The sequence below is a fragment of the Xenopus tropicalis genome, chromosome 7 (genome assembly GCF_000004195.4).
Source record: "Xenopus tropicalis strain Nigerian chromosome 7, UCB_Xtro_10.0, whole genome shotgun sequence".
NCBI lineage: Eukaryota > Metazoa > Chordata > Amphibia > Anura > Pipidae > Xenopus > Xenopus tropicalis.
The window spans coordinates 27,445,584-27,466,733 of record NC_030683.2 but is presented as its reverse complement, the minus strand read 5'-3'; the positions used below and the strand labels follow the sequence as shown (position 1 = coordinate 27,466,733).

The 21,150-nt window shown below is 39.1% G+C and overlaps 1 protein-coding gene across 1 annotated transcript in view; it reads left to right on the top strand.

Moving 5' to 3' along the window:
• adgra1 (adhesion G protein-coupled receptor A1) overlaps window positions 1-21,150 on the top strand; it is a 426,613-nt gene that overhangs the window by 11,468 nt on the left and 393,995 nt on the right. Inside the window, exon 2 of the mRNA XM_018095935.2 lies at window positions 19,100-19,171. Coding sequence (XP_017951424.2) covers window positions 19,100-19,171 — 72 coding nt within the window. The remainder of the gene's footprint in view (window positions 1-19,099; window positions 19,172-21,150) is intronic.

The window sequence follows — 21,150 nt, the reverse complement described above, 5'->3', positions numbered from 1 at the left end:
ACACTGCCCATCAATCGGATCATTATAATATCTGGCACTCTAAAAGCCCAAATGGTTCTTCTTATTAAATCTTTCAGCCTAATTTGCTTCAAATTAAAAATGCATTTCTTTATAACCAGTAACCAGAATAAGAACATTTTATTGATAGTGACAAGATTGACACCAGGATCTCAATTCCAGATTATAGAATGTGATTATAATTAGTTGGTGTACAGCCAAGTAACTCTGCTGTAACACAATTTCAGATGAAGCATTTATTTAATTGCTTAGTGAGGTGAAACTAAGAAATGACAATACGCGCTTTATCCTCCTTTATGGAACTGTTTTGCACAATATGTCCTCCTTAGCCATATAAGTCAACATTCGGTTTTATAGAATGGCTCAGTCCTACATTAATTCTGCTTTAATCTGTTAAGACTCTCATTTCTAAAAAAATCACTCAGCTATACTGACCAATCAGATAAGTACATTTTTTCTCTCTCTAGGAAACCTGGTCTATTTGTACATAAGTGACATATACTGAATATATGACTTTTTGCACAATATAGATATTGGATGGATAAGCCATACATTACCACTTTCCCTTGCTGCTCTTATGATTTATGATTAAAGTTATAATAGAGGGATTAGAGCTGTGCTTTGCAAAGTTGAGGGACTGGCTTTCTAAAGGGGCCCAAAGCAGTGGTGAGGGAAAGGCTAGTGAAGATGAGATTTGCCAGTTTGCTGTACTAAATAGTTATGGATAGTCCTGAAGGCCCAGTTTAAATTTTATTTAGGGTGAGATTTTGGGTGGACACTTAGGGGTCATATATTACGAGCAGGACAGTGTGCAAAGTGCAAAAAATGGGCACAATCTGCCATGTTTTGTTTACTTTGTACCAAGACCTGGGCATAGACGAATTGTCACAGGTCTCTGTGCTCCAGAACAAATCCCAGAGGTCTGCATCCCCCAATGAATTCATGAGGGGGTGGTAGATGGGGTAGCATGTAGATGTACCCCTCCCGCCCCCTGCCTGTTATTTAGGGAGAAGCTTTCAATGGAGCCCTGTTCTTCTCACCTGCCCTATGGCAACTGGCAAGGACATGGCTGTCTGTGCTTTGTTTTTTATCAGACCCTGAATGGAGGTATTCCTTGATTAAGCACTAAGGGGAGTGTTTTTTGGCCCTTAGTGCTTTTGTACTTTTGTCCGAGATCTGTTTAACTGCCTTTATTGCCTGCCCTATATATTCATGGAACTGTTACTAAATGGCTCATATAAAAATATCTGTTTTTATACCTGTAACCAAGGTTATGGGGGGGGCTGGCCAAATTTTGGATGTTAATGTGAGAGGGAGGCTTGAACTTACACTGGGCCGATCAATTCAGTGAGAAAAAGGGTTTATTATGTGAAAACTGATGGAATAGATTCAATTTAAGATGCAATTCAATTCAGAAAAACTCTCACTGTTTAAATTCTATTGAAGTCTATGGGAAAAAACTGGAACTGAATTAGGGGATGAGTTTTTTCTTCTTGGATTTATTCTCGTCCATGAATTTTCACTAGTGATGAGCGAAATTTCAACATTTTGCCATTGGCGGAAAAATTAGTATGGAAAAATTTGGTGCCTGACAAAAAAAAAAGTTGCGCGCATCAAAAAATTGACACACGGGACATTTGTGAAATTGCGAAAAATTAGCGAAATGTGTAAAATGACGTGCATCAAAAGAAATTGTCCCGTGTGTCAATTTTTTGATGCACGCAACTTTTTTTTTGTCAGGCACCAAATTTTTCCGCACTAATTTTTCCACCAATAGTAAAAAGCGGAAATTTACACATTTCGCTAATTTTTCGCAGTTTCGCAAATTTCTGCCAAAGCAAAATGGGGCAGATTCACTCATCACTAGTCTCCACTTGATAAACCACGAGATAACTTTTTCTCACTCAATTGAATCTGGCCCATATTCTGAAAACCACTGGGCTGAGCTAGCATTACTAGTTATCAGTTTAATCCATCTCTCCTAGTAGTGTTCTGAGTAAATAAATCCCCAGCATTTTGCATTTTTGCATTGGCCTTACTGTGTTCGCTAGTATTAATGAGCAAAGGTGTCATACTGTGAAGTGACTGCTCAGCAGGAAAGTTTCCTCAGCTTTCCGGAATCCTTTTGTTAATTATGCCAATGAGAGTGCTGTAGGGGGTAGTGCAAAAATCCATAGTTCAAACATGGCTGCATTTATTACTGTCAATAATTCCAGGGCAATGACATGCTCCCTTACCCTGTCTAATCTGCCTCCCTTCCTCTCATGGGCTTTGGCACAATTATTGTTCTTCTTTGCTGTGTCCTTGTCATGTTATTGCTAAGGGAATCATTGGCTGAGCACATCTGCAGAAGCTCTGGAAGGTATATTCATTATACTTGGATTATGCACTTGCACATCAGCTAAATAAAGTTATAGAAACTACAAATAAAACAAAAAACATTCACATTTGCAGCTTAAGCTTTATTTTAACAACTGGATGCCCCCAATATGGCAAATAGATAATCCCAGTAAAAGGCCTTCCCATCCTTGGACTTTTGTCCTCATTTACACTATGGGGCCCATTCATTAAACCACGAATTTTGCTAATTAAAAGCATGATTGGAAAAAATTTGGAGTAACCACGATCATTTCTGATTTGTGAAAATTGCAAGAAAATTGTTTTCTTGGTCGTAGTTGTGATCCGTAAGTCAAGAATTTTTCAAATCTGAATGATCGTAAGCGGCTGGCTTTGACACTTTAATGCACGATTTTGGAAGCCTTCTATAGGACCCAATGGCACTCTGCAGCACCAACCCGGCCCAAGGAAAGCCTCCCATAGGGCTCAATGGCACTCTGCAGCTCCAACCCGGCCCAAGGAAAGTCTCCCATAGGGCTCAATGGCACTCTGCAGCTCCAACCCGGCCCAAGGAAAGTCTCCCATAGGGCTCAATGGCACTCTGCAGCTCCAACCCGGCCCAAGGAAAGTCTCCCATAGGGCTCAATGGCACTCTGCAGCTCCAACCCGGCCCAAGGAAAGTCTCCCATAGGGCTCAATGGCACTCTGCAGCTCCAACCTGGCCCAAGGAAAGTCTCCCATAGGGCTCAATGGCACTCTGCAGCTCCAACCTGGCCCAAGGAAAGTCTCCCATAGGGCTCAATGGCACTCTGCAGCTCCAACCTGGCCCAAGGAAAGTCTCCCATAGGGCTCAATGGCACTCTGCAGCTCCAACCCGGCCCAAGGAAAGTCTCCCATAGGGCTCAATGGCACTCTGCAGCTCCAACCCGGCCCAAGGAAAGTCTCCCATAGGGCTCAATGGCACTCTGCAGCTCCAACCCGGCACAAGGAAAGTCTCCCATAGGGCTCAATGGCACTCTGCAGCACCAACCTGGGCAAAAGATAATCACAATACCAAAGATTGAATGAATTCCGAAATGGTCGTAGTCTTTGCTAAAAATACGACTTTTACGTGGAAGTTAGCGAAAACCACAAAAAAGTCGTACTATTTTAACAATATTATCATGGTCATTACGAAAAGGTCTAAAAATGAGAAGAAATACGATTTTTTCTGAAAAAAAAAATTGTGGTTTCATGAATGGGCCCCTCTTTCCCTCTGTCCCTGCACCCTCTATATGTGAATCTGTTGGAGCTTCCAACCCAAACAGAAACTCTTCTAAATGAATGGCTGTAATGCCCACACTCAGGCCTGAATTTGTGGGAAGGCCACATAGGCCTGGGCCTAAGGCAGCATATGTTTCAGGGAGACATGTCGTCCAGCTGCATCTGAATTTTTTTGTTCCTATAGACAAGGGGTAGGGAACCTATGGCTCGGGAGCCAGATGTGGCTCTTTTGATGGCTGCATCTGGCTCACTGCCAAATCTTTAATAAAAAAAATAACGGGGGGCGTGGCCTGCGCTTGGCGGATAGAAGACGTGTTCTAAGCATTAGAACACGTCTTCTATCCGCCGAGCGCAGGCCATGCCCTCCTCCGCATCGCATCCGCATCCGGCATCCTTGGGACCCACCCTACCTTGCCCCGCACCATCCGCGGCCAAACATATTGTATGGCTCTCACGGAATTACATTTTAAAATATGTGGTGTTTAAGGCTCTCTCAGCCAAAAAAGTTCCCGACCCCTGCTATAGACACTCGGAGCATTGCATGTTACAGTGTGGGTGTCTGTAGGAACTTGTGAGGCAGGCGGAAAGAACCTATAATGTGTATGAGTGCACCCTGCATGGGGGGTACTTGAGTCAGTCTGCCTAGGGATGCTGTCCTAAAATCCGGCGCTGCCTGGAGTAGCACACTGCTATATATACCAGTTTCTGTTTAGTCCAAGATTATTACTTTATATCTCAGCAAGTTGTAGGGCAGACATTAAAGAAGAATTCCTCTTGTAAGCTCTACGGGACAGGGACCTCCATCCTCTTGTGCCTTTGACTCTTAACTTATTGCAACTGTATCTATCTGTATTTATTGTTATACTGTGCAATTATCTATTATTATTTTAATAACCCCCTGTTTGTATTATTCTATTCTATTGTACAGCGCTGCGTACATAAGTAGCGCTTTATAAATAAAGATATACATACATGCATACATTATTGTGCCTGCCAGATCTATCTCAATGTAAGTGGTCTAGCATTGTACATCCTTATGATATGTCCACGGGGGTTAAGTCAGTTGGGAACTAGAGTTTTTATGTATTTTTATTGAATACTATACAAGAAAAGATTAATATAATTCAGACCGACATGCCGCCTAATAATTTCAGCTTACACTATACAACCAAAATTTGAAAAGGACCCATATGCCAACACGATCCTATAAATAAACCAGTTTGCTGGTGTGTTATTGTAATTATAATGATCCAAATGGTGATGATTTGTTGGTTCCTGAAGTTATTGCAGTATCCAGACCAGTTAAGCTGCTCATTGTACCCATCTACCTCTTGTCATATACAGAAACCTTATAAATAAATGTAGGGCTACAAATATTAACTACATATTTCTTAAGCAAACAAATGTCCTTCATTTCCTGCTCTCCCAATCATATCTGGTATATCTATGGTGTCTGTCTTTTATTTTTAAAAGCATTTGAATAAAAGGGCATAGAATTATGGGAACTTGGTTTTATGTGGCATTACTATGTATATCATCTATTCTGCAGAGATACACACATGGGAATCCTGGGGTTAAAGACATAAACTTTATACCTAATATGGCAGCTACTTCCATTCAAGTTCAATGCAGTTGATATATGGCATCCGGGTATAATTAATTGTCTGTATTAATGAAAATTAGTCATTTTGAAGTAATCTGTATTGTTTCTAATGAGAGGCTTGGATTGATTTATTGCACATATCCTTATCTTAGTCGCCCTTGTAAAAAATGATAGTAAAATGGTTAGTTTATGACCCGAATACAATTTTTCTTTATCTTTACGTTGCTAATTAGACTTAACTGCTCCATAAATGTTGTCTTGTAGGCTGTAATCATTATATAACCAAAAAAAATGTAATGACCTGCCAATCAAGTTCCTACCCTGTTTCCAGCCTTCAGCAGTCTGAGGTGTTAACAAGCAATATTACTGATCTATCAGTGCAATAAACCAGGTCCTTCAAGTGTTTCATCTGGCACCTCAAAGTCAGAAAATACCCTGGTAAAAATAGGGTTACATGTTATGGATCTGCTTAATAAGGGAACTTTTTAAGGTATCAGTGGGTCCTAGGCAAAATATTACTAGTATTGTGCTGGCATTATAAGGGTTAACACTGCAAACATTAGGTTGCAGCCCCACAAAGAGGCATTTATTTAGATATTCAAGGAGGAGGCTATGGAAAGGTGTCACTTAGTGGCATATAGGACAATTCAGAGCCAGACCATTTGGGCAAGGAAGTTGGGACAATTGGTTTCTCTGATCTGTTGGGGAGCAGCTATGAGAAATATATGGATTATAGGAAATGATCCATTTCCTCTCTGCTATAGGGTCCACCCCATTATAAATCACATATTGGTTATGAGGAGGTCCCATGCTTCCCAATGATACCAAACGGGGCCAGTCTATGCCCACCAATTAGGAGGGATTGTTTCTGGGGGTCTGGAACTTGAGACACCCCTCATGTTTAGTATCATTCTGATCACCCATATGTGGATCACAGCAAGCCCATACTTTTATTACAATATTGGATACTAGCAAGCACCAGTATTGCAAACAAACTGGCCTAAAACAAATAATAAAAATATCCAGAAAAGGGCAAAAGATCCAGTAACTAAAGTTCATACCTGAGGACCCAATTCTGTTGGGGTATGTGCCTAGTTCTTCCCAGCGGGGACAAAGGAAATTGCTAACTTGGTAACATACATAGGGTTTCTCCGTGTTTTATTCCTTTTATTTTATTTACTGTTTGTAATTGTATGTCTCTTCTTTGTAACATCTTTTGTTATATACACTGTTTATTTTTGTAATATTAAATATAGAATTGAATACGTTTGGTCCTTTTGCTTTAAACTTTCACCTGTATGAAAACTTGGGCCTAAATGTATTAACTCTCTGCTTATGTGCTTCATAGCTAGTTCACATCAGTTACATATTTGCTATCTACATCAAGCACAGCAACCAGTGGCCTCACAGCTCTTTTTGTTCTACAAATTTGCTGGGAATTTTATATCTACAGACGTTGGAATGGCTATATTGCAATGTCTCTTGCTAGGGAAACTTGGAGAAGCTCCTGGGCATCATTGCCTAGTAAATACAAATACTCCATTTTATTATGGTAATATAAAAGAGGCCACTGTCTCCTTGAATAAAATGCAAATATATATGATAAGAAAATAATGGCAGCTTGCAGTTGTATAACAGGTATCGGACCCCTTATCAGGAAACCCATTATCCAGAAAGTTCCGATTACGGAAAGGCCATCTCCCATAGACTCCATTTTAATCAAACAATTTACATTTTTAAAAATGATTTCCTTTTACTCTCTAATAATAAAACAGTAGCTTGTAACTGATTCCAACTTAGATATCATTAATCCTTATTCGAGCCAAAACAATCCTATTGGAGACTTAAGGTAGGACATCTGAATTACGGAAAGACCCCTTATCCGGAAAACCCCAGGTCCCGAGCATTCTGGATAAGGGGTCCCATACCTGTACTAGACATGGCTACACTAAACATTCAGTACATACAAATGTAAAATTCCTCTTTGTAAATCAAGGAAAAATTAGGACATACCTCATTCTACCTTAGCTATCCCCAGTTATGCCCAAATATGCCTTAGATATTAACCAAAGTGAACCCACTTTGTGGTAAGATCTATGTCGTTTGAGGTCAGCTAATATAAAGAAAACAGTAAGGGGCAGATTTATCAAAATGTGAGTTTAGAGCATAACACATAAAATCTCACCCATGTTTTATTTATTCCTATGGGATTTTTAGCATATTTATTAAATGGTGAGTTATAACTTTCACCCATTGATAAATACAATTCAAAAATCCCATAGGAATGAATAGAACATGGGTGAGTTTTACGTGTTATGCTCTAAACTCACATTTTGATAAATCTGCCCCCAAATGTTAATCTTACAGTACAGGTATGGGATCCCTTATCTGGAAACCCATTATCCAGAAAGCTCCAAAATACGGAAAGCCTCTCTCCCATAGACTCCATTTTAATCAAATAATTCTGAATTTTAAAACTGATTTCCTTTTTCTCTGTAATAATAAAACAGTACTTTGTATTTGATCCCAACTAAGATATAATTACCCCTTATTGGGGGCAGAACAGCCCTATTGGGTTTATTTAATGGTTAAATGATTCCCTTTTCTCTGTAATAATAAAACAGTACCTGTACTTGATCCCAACTAAGATATAATTACCCCTTATTGGGGCAGAACAGCCCTATTGGGTTTATTTAATGGTTAAATGATTCCCTTTTCTCTGTAATAATAAAACAGTACCTGTACTTGATCCCAACTAAGATATAATTACCCCTTATTGGGGGCAGAACAGCCCTATTGGGTTTATTTAATGGTTAAATGATTCCCTTTTCTCTGTAATAATAAAACAGTACCTGTACTTGATCCCAACTAAGATATAATTACCCCTTATTGGGGGCAGAACAGCCCTATTGGGTTTATTTAATGGTTAAATGATTCCCTTTTCTCTGTAATAATAAAACAGTGCCTGTACTTGATCCCAACTAAGATATAATTAATCCTTATTGGGGGCAGAACAGCCCTATTGGGTTTATTTAATGGTTTATTGATTTTTTAGCAGACTTAAGGTACGGAGATCTAAATTACAGAAAGACCCCTTATCCGGAATACCCTTGGTCCCGAGCGTTACCTGTACTTATAGTATAAAGACATATTTCCTGCTTGAGTCTTTTTTGTAATTCATACTTTGTATAGGGTATGAATAGAATCAATAATTTTACTGCTTATTGCCTAGACTAGAATGTTGTATACATTATAGGCAATTAAATATCCATTTCAGTAGTGCTAGCCAACATGAAATAGTTTTAATACTATAAAAACATTCAATACAAGAAACAGGGTCTAAATGTTACACAAGAATATAACTATTCCCCCCCAGAGGTGTGCAGAATTCACTACGTTATTAAACCCATGCTACCTTTCACCTAGAAATATAAATCTCTCTTTCGCTTTAGAAGTATTGAAATTGTTTTTAGAGAAGTCATGTCAAGTCCCCTGAGAGAGGCTATTTATCATGAAAATTGAAAGCTATTAAACCCTTTATCATGTGAAAGGATGTCACTGCGGAGTTTGACGTGCAACAGAAAATATCCATTAGTCATTCTGAAGAATCCCTCTTTTTGCATGCAGTGGAGAGCCAATCATATCTGTGCCACCGTCTTAGGGAAAATTCCTGGCACCATTTGATGGACAAGTAACCAAGGAATAGAGGGGAGTATGGAAAGGCATTGGGGGATATTTACTGTTAAACCAATCTTTTGCTGATAACTAAGGAAATGTTTTTCTTCCCTCAAGCACTGCCCAACAATATCCATTCCTAAATAAACAACCATGCCCCTGCCCACAGCAGGATATGTACTGTGCTGCTATTCTAGTACATATTCAACACACAAAGTTGTACTATGAAATAATAAACAAGTGAAATAAGCTTCGTTAAGCGGTTGAAAAAAAAGCAGATCTTCCATCCTGTTTACAAGATTTATTAACTCTCTAAAGCCCTTCTGTTGTGTTATAATCCTTTAGAAGGAAGTGTGGACAAACATTCAATCCTTGTTAACAGGGCAATAAATGGACCTCTGTCATGGGCTTATATACTATCACTGCTTATCTTGTATGCCATATCAGTGGCTTATTAGTGCCATGCTTTATGGGATATAAAGGTTTATATAATCCTGTAATTTGGCTAGCAGTCTTGCAACAGACCATAGAGGTACTGGTGTTGTTCTCTTTGCTGAATTTACCAGCTTTCAGTATGTACAGTTGTATTTCCTGTCCAAAAGTTGAATGTAGAAGGACAGTGAATAAGAGAGGGAGTAATTTATGTTCTAGGGCATAGAGGACAGAGGACTTGGAAGCAACAGGGGACAACTGGCCCTGAAACCCATTACGGCATCTTCAAACCTACTGGAGGGAAAGGAACATCTTCCTCTCATGAAGAAAGGCCCAGAGACCAACATCCCACCTTTAAATGTCCTCCAGTCTGTGATGAAAATATGACTCCCCTTGATTTGTGTAACCTGGAGCAACATTAGACCAAGATCTACATTATACATGCCTATCTATGGCTCGGCTACATGTGGACCCCCTTGGGTCCTGCCAGTTGGTGGCTGGGCTGGAACTAGAGGTAGGCAGAAGAGGCAAGTGCCTAGAGTGCAATGTTGGAGGGGGGGCTAGGTACGTACCAGTCCTGGTCATGCTCCCAGTCCTGCCCACATCCCCACACTCCTCTGCTGCTTGTTCATCTATCCACCCTCACCCTGCCCTTACTGCTTAATACAATTTATGGTTACATGTTATGGTCTCTGGGTTGAGTTGGCCTCTTGCAACTTCTCCAACAATCCCCTTATTGGATCGTAGCCATAGGCACACCAAAAAGCTATGTCAGCATAAGTATGCCCTTGTGCCAAGAACAATTCTGAAGAAGGGTATAGTGTCCCTTTAAGTACATTTTCTTCTGCTTGTCTTATTACTCGTAATGTCTTTTTCTCTTGCACCAGCCAGTGCCCCTTTTCAGTTTGTCTCATTTAATTACTTTTTAAAGCAGATGATCACATAAGTCATCCTAAAGATATTTCCAATTAGTTTGCCAAGAATTGCTATTTCAGACGTTGCATTGTCATAATGTAAAGCAGGTATTAGTTAAGTAAAAAAATGTTATCAGATTTTATGCATGCACATTGTAATGGGAAATCCTGAAATCTGTAGTGAGTTTAATAATTTCTGTTCTATTCTGCAGAATATGCCCTTTCAATATCCTTCCTTCCAATCTATTCAGCCATGAAACCCAAGCTTCCTGCAGTGTGGTTTTATAGGCTTCTCCAGAGGAATGTCTATGTATTAAAGCCTAACATAACATATCTGCCTATACATCTCGCACAATAATTCCTTTGAGAATGTGAACTAGAAACAACTGGTACATACTGTAGAAATAGTTTTAGAAAGCATTCCTAAAATTAGGAGCATATCATGTTTGTTTTCCCTATACCAGTATTTCACAGAAAGAGACTGAATATAAATGGATACAAACTTTATTCTGTTAAATTAATACTGTAATTTGGGGGCCCTGTTTAAAGGAGAACTAAAGCTTAACTAAAGAAGTAGGGTAGAAATGTTGTACATTATGTTTTGTGCTTCTGTTCCAGCCCAAGGCCCCCACAGCCCTTTAGCAGGGAAGATCTGTTCCCCCCAAAGATGCCCCAGTAGCCCCCCATCTTCTTTTCTGCTGATTCACTGCCCATGCTCTGTCCTGCTGTCACTTACTGAGCTTAGGGGCAGACACACAATATACTGTATGTATAGAATATAAATGTCATGATTAGTGATGAGTGAATCAGTTCCGTTTCGCTTTGCCGAAAAATTTGTGAATCTTTCAAAAGATCCGCGAAACAGCGAAAAATTTGCGAAATTTGCTTTTGTCACCTGTGGCTATTATTTTGTCGCCCGCGGCTATTATTTTGTCACACAGCTATTATTTTGTCTCCCGTGGCTATTATTTTGTCGAAACATTTTGCCCATCACTAGTCATGATGCAAGGTTTATTAGAATTTAATAATCAGCTGAAAAATTTACAAAATCACAGAAAAATTAGCAAAATGGATTTGCAGATTTTTTGCTAAATTCATGGGAAAATTTCTGCCTAATATTTTCTCAAGCCAAATGCAGTGGAGACAATGGCCATTTTTCATATGTTTTTCTAGTGCCAAATGCATTAAAGGCAGAGGGGTTTTTCTCATGCCAAAATGCATTGAAGTTAATAGGCGTTTTTTCTTGTGCTAAAATACATTATGGATCATGGGTGCTTTTTGTGCCTTTTTTTTCTAGTGAAATAAATGCATGCTGAAATTCTAATGCAGATTTGCTAATGTTTTCTGTGTTCATCCCTAAATCAAGTGTTGATTTCAGCCTGCCCTGTTGGCCTGTAGTCAAGTAAGCTGACATCAACACTGAACACAGAAAAAGTGAAACAAATAATCTATTTTTTTAGCAGCTTCTAAAATGCATTTTAGGCTGTTAATACCAGGCTTTTAGCTCAACTGATAATCATCAGCCTGAGGTTTAGCTGAATCCAGGAAGTGCACAGGAAATGCACAGAAACTTTTGGCCTACAAAGAGAGCTACTGAGCCGAAGCCTGCCTGGCAGTATAAAAATCTAAAACTGCTAATATCCCAGAAACCCCATAAAATAGAAAGTAATTTAAACTTTGCTCACTGCATCAGGCTAAGTGAATGCTCCCTAATATATTTGGATTTCTCTCTTAATGTTCAAAAGAGAAGGAAAGTTACAATCACTGGGGGGGGTGCCAAATGCTAAGCATCCCCAGTGATTGCAATTGCTTACTTGATACTCACAGCCAGTGCTCCCGTTAAATGAAAACTGCACTGTCCTGGGGTTCATGCAACTGATTGATCCTTTTCTTTCTCTTATCTGTCTTTGAAATCCTGGGGCCAATGCATGTGCAGTAGAGTGAAAAAGCTGAGTTTTTTGTTTAAGTTTGACTTTTCACTCACTGCGCATGCGCAAAGGCAGAAGAAAGAAGAGGATTGTGTATTTTCTAAATCAAATACATTTGTAGGAGATGCTAGTGATAATTTATCAAGCTGCTCTGTAGTAGAAAGCACCAACATGGACATACATTTGCATCAGTAATTATGCCGTATAGAAAGTGTTTGCCATACCACCATACTGATTTGTGTCAGCATTGCAGTTACTGAGGCTGTGCCTTAGTACCATTATAAGGATTCAGGTCCAGGGAGTAATGGGGAGGGCTCACATGAACCCTATATGTAACCCCTGACTTTGATCACGTCTCGATTCCAGAGACGTGGGGTCTAAGCCAACTAAAGAGAGTAGTTATAGAGACCATGAAAAAAAGAGCCCACCCCCATGTAGACTTGCATGCAGTTTAACAGTATAGTCTGGTGAAGGAGGCAATGTTTTAACCATTACTGTCAGTGGCAGCAGGGTTGGACTGGGCACTACCAGGGCTGCAGCTTTAAGCGCCCTCCTCCTGACGTCTTCCCTCCTCCCTGTGCACTGTTTACCCCTTACAGGGTACCTTTTAACTCCCTCCTCCTTGCTGCATAATATGGGGAGAGGGGATGGTCCCGGTAGAGGAGCAGGCCTGGGTTGGCAGGTCCCACCATAGTAGGGGCACACCGGAATCTTCTCAGTGTCCCGCTGGCCCAGTCCGACCCTGAGTGGCAGTGAACAAACCATGCCTTATACCATATTCCTTAAAGGTTTTGTAGTAAATGAAATAGGTTTATCAAAAGGTTGTAATGATGTTGTGCCAAATGGGTCTCTGTGCTAAAAGCTAGACCTGCCAAAATACAAATACCTAGTGCACTCTTACCTTTTAATTTGTGCCTGTATGTTACCCAACCACTTAGACTGTAAGCTCTATGGGGCAGGGACCTCCTTCCTACTGTGTCTCATACCTCATGGCACTTGCTCCCTGTGCATTTATACTTATTTATTGTATTTGTTATAACACTTGTCCTCCCTGTGTGTAATTTTGCATATTGTAAGATTGTACAGCGCTGCGTACCCTTGTGGCACTTTATAAATAAAGTTATACATACATACATACATACATACAGCAGGGGAGAAAGGAAGTGTGCAAAGTGCAAAAGAAGGCAGCACACTGCTTCCTTGCTGTAAATGTTCCCTATCCTACTCCACAGCTAATTTAAACTGTTAGTTCCAATACTGTTTTTTAATAACATGGTTATTTATCACCACATAAATGAGATATATCTCCGTTCTCAATTATATGCCTTTACACAGCACATTGACATTACACGGTTTAATACTGACCTCTGTGACTCGGATACATAATCCAGTATTTGTCGATTATAAAAGCTACAAGTAGAAAACGCATTTATCTGATTAACATATTTAGCGAAACGGCATGTTGTCAATCATATGTTTCCGTTTTGCAAATTACTGTTGTTGCATTATATACTTTGCTTTGAAAATGCCACATAATAAATATTCAGCTCTCCAATTTAACACAACAGCCTCAGATGGTGTTCTCCTTCTATTAAAATGTATTCCCATTACGCTGGCAAATAAATGGATTTTTCTGATCTTATCAGGCTGGTCTGAAAGTAGAAAATGCAAAGTAATGTAAGTGTGAAAGGAAACATAAGCTGGGAGTCATTTAGGAACATTTCACTTTAACACCTAGAATTGGGAATGAAAAGAATCAGAACAACTAATGAGAAACCCAAATTGAAATTGTGTGATTTGCAGTATAACTGTAAAATACTCGTGGGCATTGTAAAAACAGGCATACCATGAACTCCAGGCTTAAGGTGCCCATACACCTTAAGATCCGCTCGCTTGGCGATGTCACCAAGCGAGCAGATCTTCTCCCGATATCCCCCACCTACGGGTGGGCGGTATCGGGAGAATTCAGGCTAATTCGATCGTTTGGCCCTGGGGCCAAACAATCAAATTATTACGGCGGGTATAGGCAAAGTTGGTCCGGGGACCACATCCCCGATCCGACTAGATTTTTTAACCTGCCCGATCGAGATCTGGCCAATTTCAAGCCAGATATCGGTCAGGCAGGCCGTCGGTAGTCTCCATACACAGGCCGATTAGCTGCCGAATTAGTCTAAGGGGCCGATATCGGCAGCTAGAATCGGCCCATGTATGGGGATCTTTAGTTACCCATAATTACTTGTTGAAAGAATGCTAGATACTGATGTTATTACAATGGAGATGATGTTTCTTTTATTATTACTTCCCCTACAATTTTGCATGCATGTTGCCAAATAAAGCAGTACAAAAGGTTAAAGCACTGGGTGTGCCAATATATTGGGCTCTCCAGTGAGATAAAGTGAAACCATATAGCAGGGCCAATGCACATCTTCCATAAAATCACACTGGAACCATCATGTTTGTTTCATTTACAGATATGGGGTCTGTCATCCAGAATGCTCTGAACCTGGGGTTTTCCGGATAAGTGGTCTTTCTGTAAATTTGATCTCCATTAGTGATGAGCGAAATTTTTGTCAGTGTTTCACCATTGGCGAATTGTTTTTCTAAATGGCCACAAAAATTAGCTGTGTAAAAATTAGCTGTGTAAAAATTAGCTGTGTAAAAATTAGCTGTTCAACAAATGAATTTTTCGGCAAAGCGAAATGGGGCAGATTAATCCATACTAATATCCATACTTTGTCTACTTTAAATCATTTAAACATTAAATAAAACTGCAAGGATTGTTCTGCATCCAATAAGGATCCATTATATCTTAGTTGGGATCAAGTACAGGTACTGTTTTATTATTACAGAGAAAAGGGAATCATTTAACCATTAAATAAACCCAATAGGGCTGTTCTGCCCCCAATAAGGGGTAATAATATCTTAGTTGGGATCAAGTACAGGTACTGTTTTATTATTACAGAGAAAAGGGAATCATTTAACCATTAAATAAACCCAATAGGGCTGTTCTGCCCCCAATAAGGGGTAATTATATCTTAGTTGGGACCAAGTACAAGGTACTGTTTTATTATTACAGAGAAAAGGGAATCATTTAACCATTAAATAAACCCAATAGGGCTGTTCTGCCCCCAATAAGGGGTAATTATATCTTAGTTGGGATCAAGTACAGGTACTGTTTTATTATTACAGAGAAAAGGGAATCATTTAACCATTAAATAAACCCAATAGGGCTGTTCTGCCCCCAATAAGGGGTAATTATATCTTAGTTGGGATCAAGTACAAGGTACTGTTTTATTATTACAGAGAAAAGGGAATCATTTAACCATGAAATAAACCCAATAGGGCTGTTCTGCCCCCAATAAGGGGTAATTATATCTTAGTTGGGATCAAGTACAGGTACTGTTTTATTATTACAGAGAAAAGGGAATGATTTTTAAAAAAATTGAATCATTTCAGTATATGTGAGATGGCCTTCCTGTTATTTGGAACTTTCTAAACTAGGGGTTACTGGATAATGGATTCCATATCTGTATATTCCTTATACAGCAGTGGTTCTCAACCTTCCTAATGCAGCAACCCTTTAATAAAGTTCCTCATGTTGTGGTGACCCCCAACCATAAAATTATTCCTAAGACCATTGGAAATATGTGTTTTCCGATGGTCTTAGGCGACCTCTGTGAAAGGGTTGTTCAACCCCCAAAGGGGTCCCGACCCACAGGTTGAGAACCGCTGTTATCTAGAGAGCTCCAAATTATGGAAAAACCATCTCCCATAGACTCTATTTTAATAAAATAATTGAGATTTTTAAATCTGATTTCCTTTTTTCTCTGACATCTGCAGGCCGCTTGTACAATAGGAAGATGCAAAATGGTATAGTTCTATTAAATGGAAATAAGAAAGGTTTGGTGGGATTTGTCCACGGCTGGACTCACTGGAAGATCCTAGTAGTCCAGTCTGAATGGGGTTTTGCACCTGCCATTTTTATACAAAGAGATGCTGTAATATAAATGTGGGTGCATTTGGGTGTTATGAAACATGCAGGACATAGATGCGTGGGGCACTGCGTTGGTGATATTTTCTGGCAAAGGTGGAGAGAAAGATATTGATTGGGCAGGTTTAAAAATCCTGTTGGGGCTCATTGATGGAGTCCTCGCCCAGACAGCCCATCATCCACCCGATACCAATCACCTCAAGGTGGGCGCATCAGGAAGGGATCCACTCACTTTGCGACCTTGCCAAACAATTAGATCTTTACATGTATTTCCAGCTGTACTGGCATATAAAAAGTAATTTAGCATATAGGACAGTATGGGAAATAGCATTGCCGTCTTTCAGAGCTTGCTTGTTAAAGGGTTCTGGATAAAAGATCCCATCACTGTATAATATTCATTATTTTACAGAGAAGTAAATCAGTACCAGCAAAGGCACAATATGATCTTGTTTTTGGAAGAATTTTTTTTGCTTCAACATCGTTTTTTAATGTTAGAATATCATCAGCCCCACGCTGTGTCGTATGTTGTGTTTTCGACATTCCGATTTGTATCTGGTACATGATGAATATAGACATGTTTATCTCAGATTTCCTACAGAGTTAAGACATTTAAAAACACTTATATATATTCTTTCTATTCAAAAAAGAATATATACAGTATATATATATATATATATATATATATATATATAAATCCATGATGTGCTGGCTAATTAGCACTCACATGACAAATATATTAGTAAGTTCTGTGAAAGCTTGGGGGCTTCATGAAAAGGCCACTATGGCTTCAGTTTAGATTTTGTTTCATGGTATTTAGCTAATGCCAAAGGTTAAGGTATAATTATGTCTTTGTTTTCCTAAACCTTTTATGAAGGTGCAACTGATTTATCTTGGAGTTCTCTCCTGGCACAACCTATCAAATCACATTGCCCTCCTGTAGAATCCGAGTTGCATCTGAAAGTGCACCATAGGCATACTTTGTATTTTAATTAGACAGTTCATTTTAGTGGTATCATTTAAATGCTGGAGGTAAGACCTGCGTTATATATTGACTTTTATCATCTAGAAATAGAAAATGTTTATTGTATTATTTTTATAGGGGGCAGAGAAACATCTATTTTAGTTAAATGGTCCCAGATGCAGTGCAGCTATTCTAAATTCTGTAACATATGTTCAGTTTATATATATATATATATGTTCAGTTTATATATATATATATATTATATATATAATAAGCACCAGCTGACCAGGACTGGACCCATTAACCCACTACCTTGCTGTATGGAGATAAGGAATAATGTTTATATTTATATCATGTTGTCGGCAGCAAATGTGTTTTCTCTTTCCTCTTCCATGGTAACCCAACTTTTACCCAGCCTTAAGGTGGCCATACACGCACCGATAATATATATATATATTCGGTGCGTGTATGGTATGTCGGCGAGTCGACCGATATCGCAGGAAGCTGCTGATATCGGCCGACTCGCCGATCAGACCAGTTGGAAAATTTTGATCGGGGCGCCATAGAAGGCACCTGATCAAAATCTCCCTTCAGCGCTGAATCGGCAGAAGGAGGTAGAAATCCTATTGTTTCTACCTCCTTACCTGCCGATTCAGCCCTGAATGGTGTGTGGCACATCTGACGATGTTTCGTCAGATCGCCACGTGTATGGCCAGCTTAAAACTGCCCGCAAATGGGCACAACTGAAATCTGAAGCTCATTGTTCAACAAGGCACTTGCAAGGGGACATGATTACTCTGTACATACTCAGTACATTAGAGAGTATTATAGGCAGATAGGGGATGTTCTTTTTTCCCATAAAAACAATCAGTGCACCAGAGGCCCCACCCTTTAGATTTAGGAACAGAGCTTCCAGTTGAAGCAGTGCAGGGGTTTTTCACAGTGAGGGCAGTGAGGTTATGGAATGCCCTTCCTAGTGATGCTGTGATGGCAGATTCTGTTAATGCCTATACGAGGGGCCTGGATGAGTTCTTGAACAAGCAGAGTATCCAAGGCTACTGTGATACTAATATCTACAGTTAGTATTGATGTTGGTATTGTGTATGTGAGTGTATAGATAGGTCAGTAAAGGTTTGTCTGTGCTGGGCTTACTTGGAAGGGTTGAACTTGATGGACTCTGGTCTTTTTTCAACCCTATGTAACTATGTAAGCAAGGCAAAGAAACATAGACTTTGTCCAGCTTGTAACATAAATAGTGAGCACTGGCCAATAAAGAATCAGATACGGCCTCTTTGGAGTTACCCAAACAAACAAATTATTATGTGTGTATTATTAGATATGCTGAATAGCCAAGGCAGATAAAGGGAATATTTAGGATCTAGATCTTGTTGGGCATGTTAAGACAAGTGGTGGGCACTGACCAGTTAAGAACCAGATACAGCCTTTTTGGGTTAACCTGACCAAACATATCACATGGAGGAGATATACTAATTAGCCAAGAAAGATAATGGGAACATCTATGATTCTTGGTTGATTGTATTCTGGTTATGTTTACAATTGTCCGAGTTGATTTGAACTGGAAACGTTTGATGGTATGTAACGTGGTGTAAACCCTCCACTAAAACAGTATAAAGATAGTTTCTTTTGAGTATATGGGTGGATTCCCTAATACTGCTTATTCAGAGCTTCACAAAACACTGTTCATATTTTAATGCATCTTTAGTCTTTAGTCTTTTTGTTTTTGAAACTGTATGAAACTCCCTTCATGAATGATTCTGACTAATGTACTTACATCTCTACTTGTGTCACACTTACAACGTTAATCTATTAATCTGTGAGCTCCACATTTATCATCCTGTGTCAAATATATTGAAAAAAGGCAATATACATGCAATAATAGTTTCAACAATCATGGGTTTTGACTATTTATTCCACAGTCTTTATTAGAGTTAAGACTTGTTTATTCTTTGTGTACAGGGTTCTCAGCCACAACAAGATTTCACTCCTAAAGAACAGATCCTTTATTGGATTGAATTCCCTGGAGAAACTGTGAGTATGAATTGCATTGCATGTCGCACAATGAATGTTTACAAGAAAGACAAATGTATAAAAATATAGATGGAGGGGTAATTTAGAACATAACCTTCGTGCATTGTATCTGTCAATTCACTCATCTCTCAGAGCCCTGTGTATAACTAGAAATAAATATCTATAGCATATTTAGGATTGACATTAAAAAGGCCACACCAAACCATCAAGACTGCATTGATGTATTTGTCTTCTGTGATATTGCAGAAAGCAAGCACATTCCCACTCACCTTTCTCTAAGTCACTCTTCATTTCAGTTTTATTTGCTGCAAATAAACTCCCCATTTTTAGTGTACAGATAAAATGTATATTTGGGATTTGGATTTCACTATGAAATAAAGCTTTCGATGTTGCCTTTGTGCCTATGTTTATTTCTGTAATGATATTTGTAAGAAACTGCACCTTTTTATTTTATCCCATCATGCCAATAGAACAGTGATCCCCAACCAGTGGCTCATAAGCAACATGTTGCTCCCCAACCCCTTGGATGTTGCTCCCAGTGTGTCTATGAAGATTCTCATTCATCCAGGTCATGATATACAGTATCTAGTAGAATTAAGTCTAAAAGTCTACCAGTGGCATCAAAGTACAGTAGGTCCTCATTTTTGAATTTCTGGTAAGGAGGCAAGTTTTGGTTGCATAAAAACCAAGTATAATGCCAAACAGAGCCTTCTGTAGGCTGCCAGTCCACATAGGGGCTATTAAGTAGAAAATTACTCCTATTGCTACTCCAAGGAACCTTTTTCATGCTTGTGTTGCTCCCCAACACTTTTTCCGTTTAAATGTGGCTAACGAGTATAAAAGGTTGGGGATCCCTGCAAAAGAACATGACTTGACTGTTGTTAGGGCTTCTGCTGCTGAGGTACAAGACTAGGAAGGCAATATCTAAAGGGCTTGAATACTAGAGCTGATGGGTTTTCCCATGGGTTTTTCATGGGTTTTCCCATTCTTGATTCATTCAAACATATCCCTAATGTTGGCAAAGCAACAATGCTTTCTATCACCAAGAGAAAAATCTAAATACCTTCCTCATGTCCTTGATGATGTCTAAGCCCAATGAGCTGTTGACCTATAACTGCAAGAAAATGGATGTCAGAATTTCTGCCATTTTAGCATTTGTTTGTCCATATATGGTTAACATACAAGAAATGGCCATAATTCCATTTAGCATGGAAATCTCACAATCCTTATACAAAATATAAATTCTCCTGCCGCTTCAGATGAATGAAAAATTCCCGAATTCAATAACAAATTCCATTTGTTGAAAATGATATACATACAGACCCCATGGTATTCTGCCTTGCACTTTTGTACTGGAGGGTATAAAAATGTAAGGCAGAATAGCTTGGTGTCTGCATGTATATAGTTTTTAATTAACATCTAGTGGAAGAAGATTTTTTTAACTTTGTATTGCCAGTTAGTTGTGGGGGTGATTACCTGCTCTCATTGGCTCTTTCACTTAACCTTTTCTACTCCACCATGGTAAAAAAAATGATTGGATTAATTTGCAATCCTATCTACCTGTGGTTAATAGAAACTTTCCTGTCATGGAGGTTAAATATTGATATTTCTTGGCTGTACCTTTAATAGCTGTAATTACTTTGCTGATGTTTACACATTTTCACAAGCCAGCTTGCTCTGTATCTGTAAATAACCTTCTCACTTAGGATCTTCAATTTTTCCCTTGTTTTGGACTTTGTCCAACAATGAAGGCCTGCAGTAGATCTTGGGGATGAAATCATTCTGAAACTTTGCAGTAGGAATTGTACTTTTGTTCTACTCGTACTAGAAAAACTAGACCAGTTTTTTAAAAGATGACCTTTAAAATCTAAATAGAGAAGAACTGGTCTTCTTCTCTAAAGGGTAGAAATTAGTGGTTATGGTTCTTGTTGTTGACTTAAGAATTCAAAAGAATGTTATTTTCACACCTTACATCACTG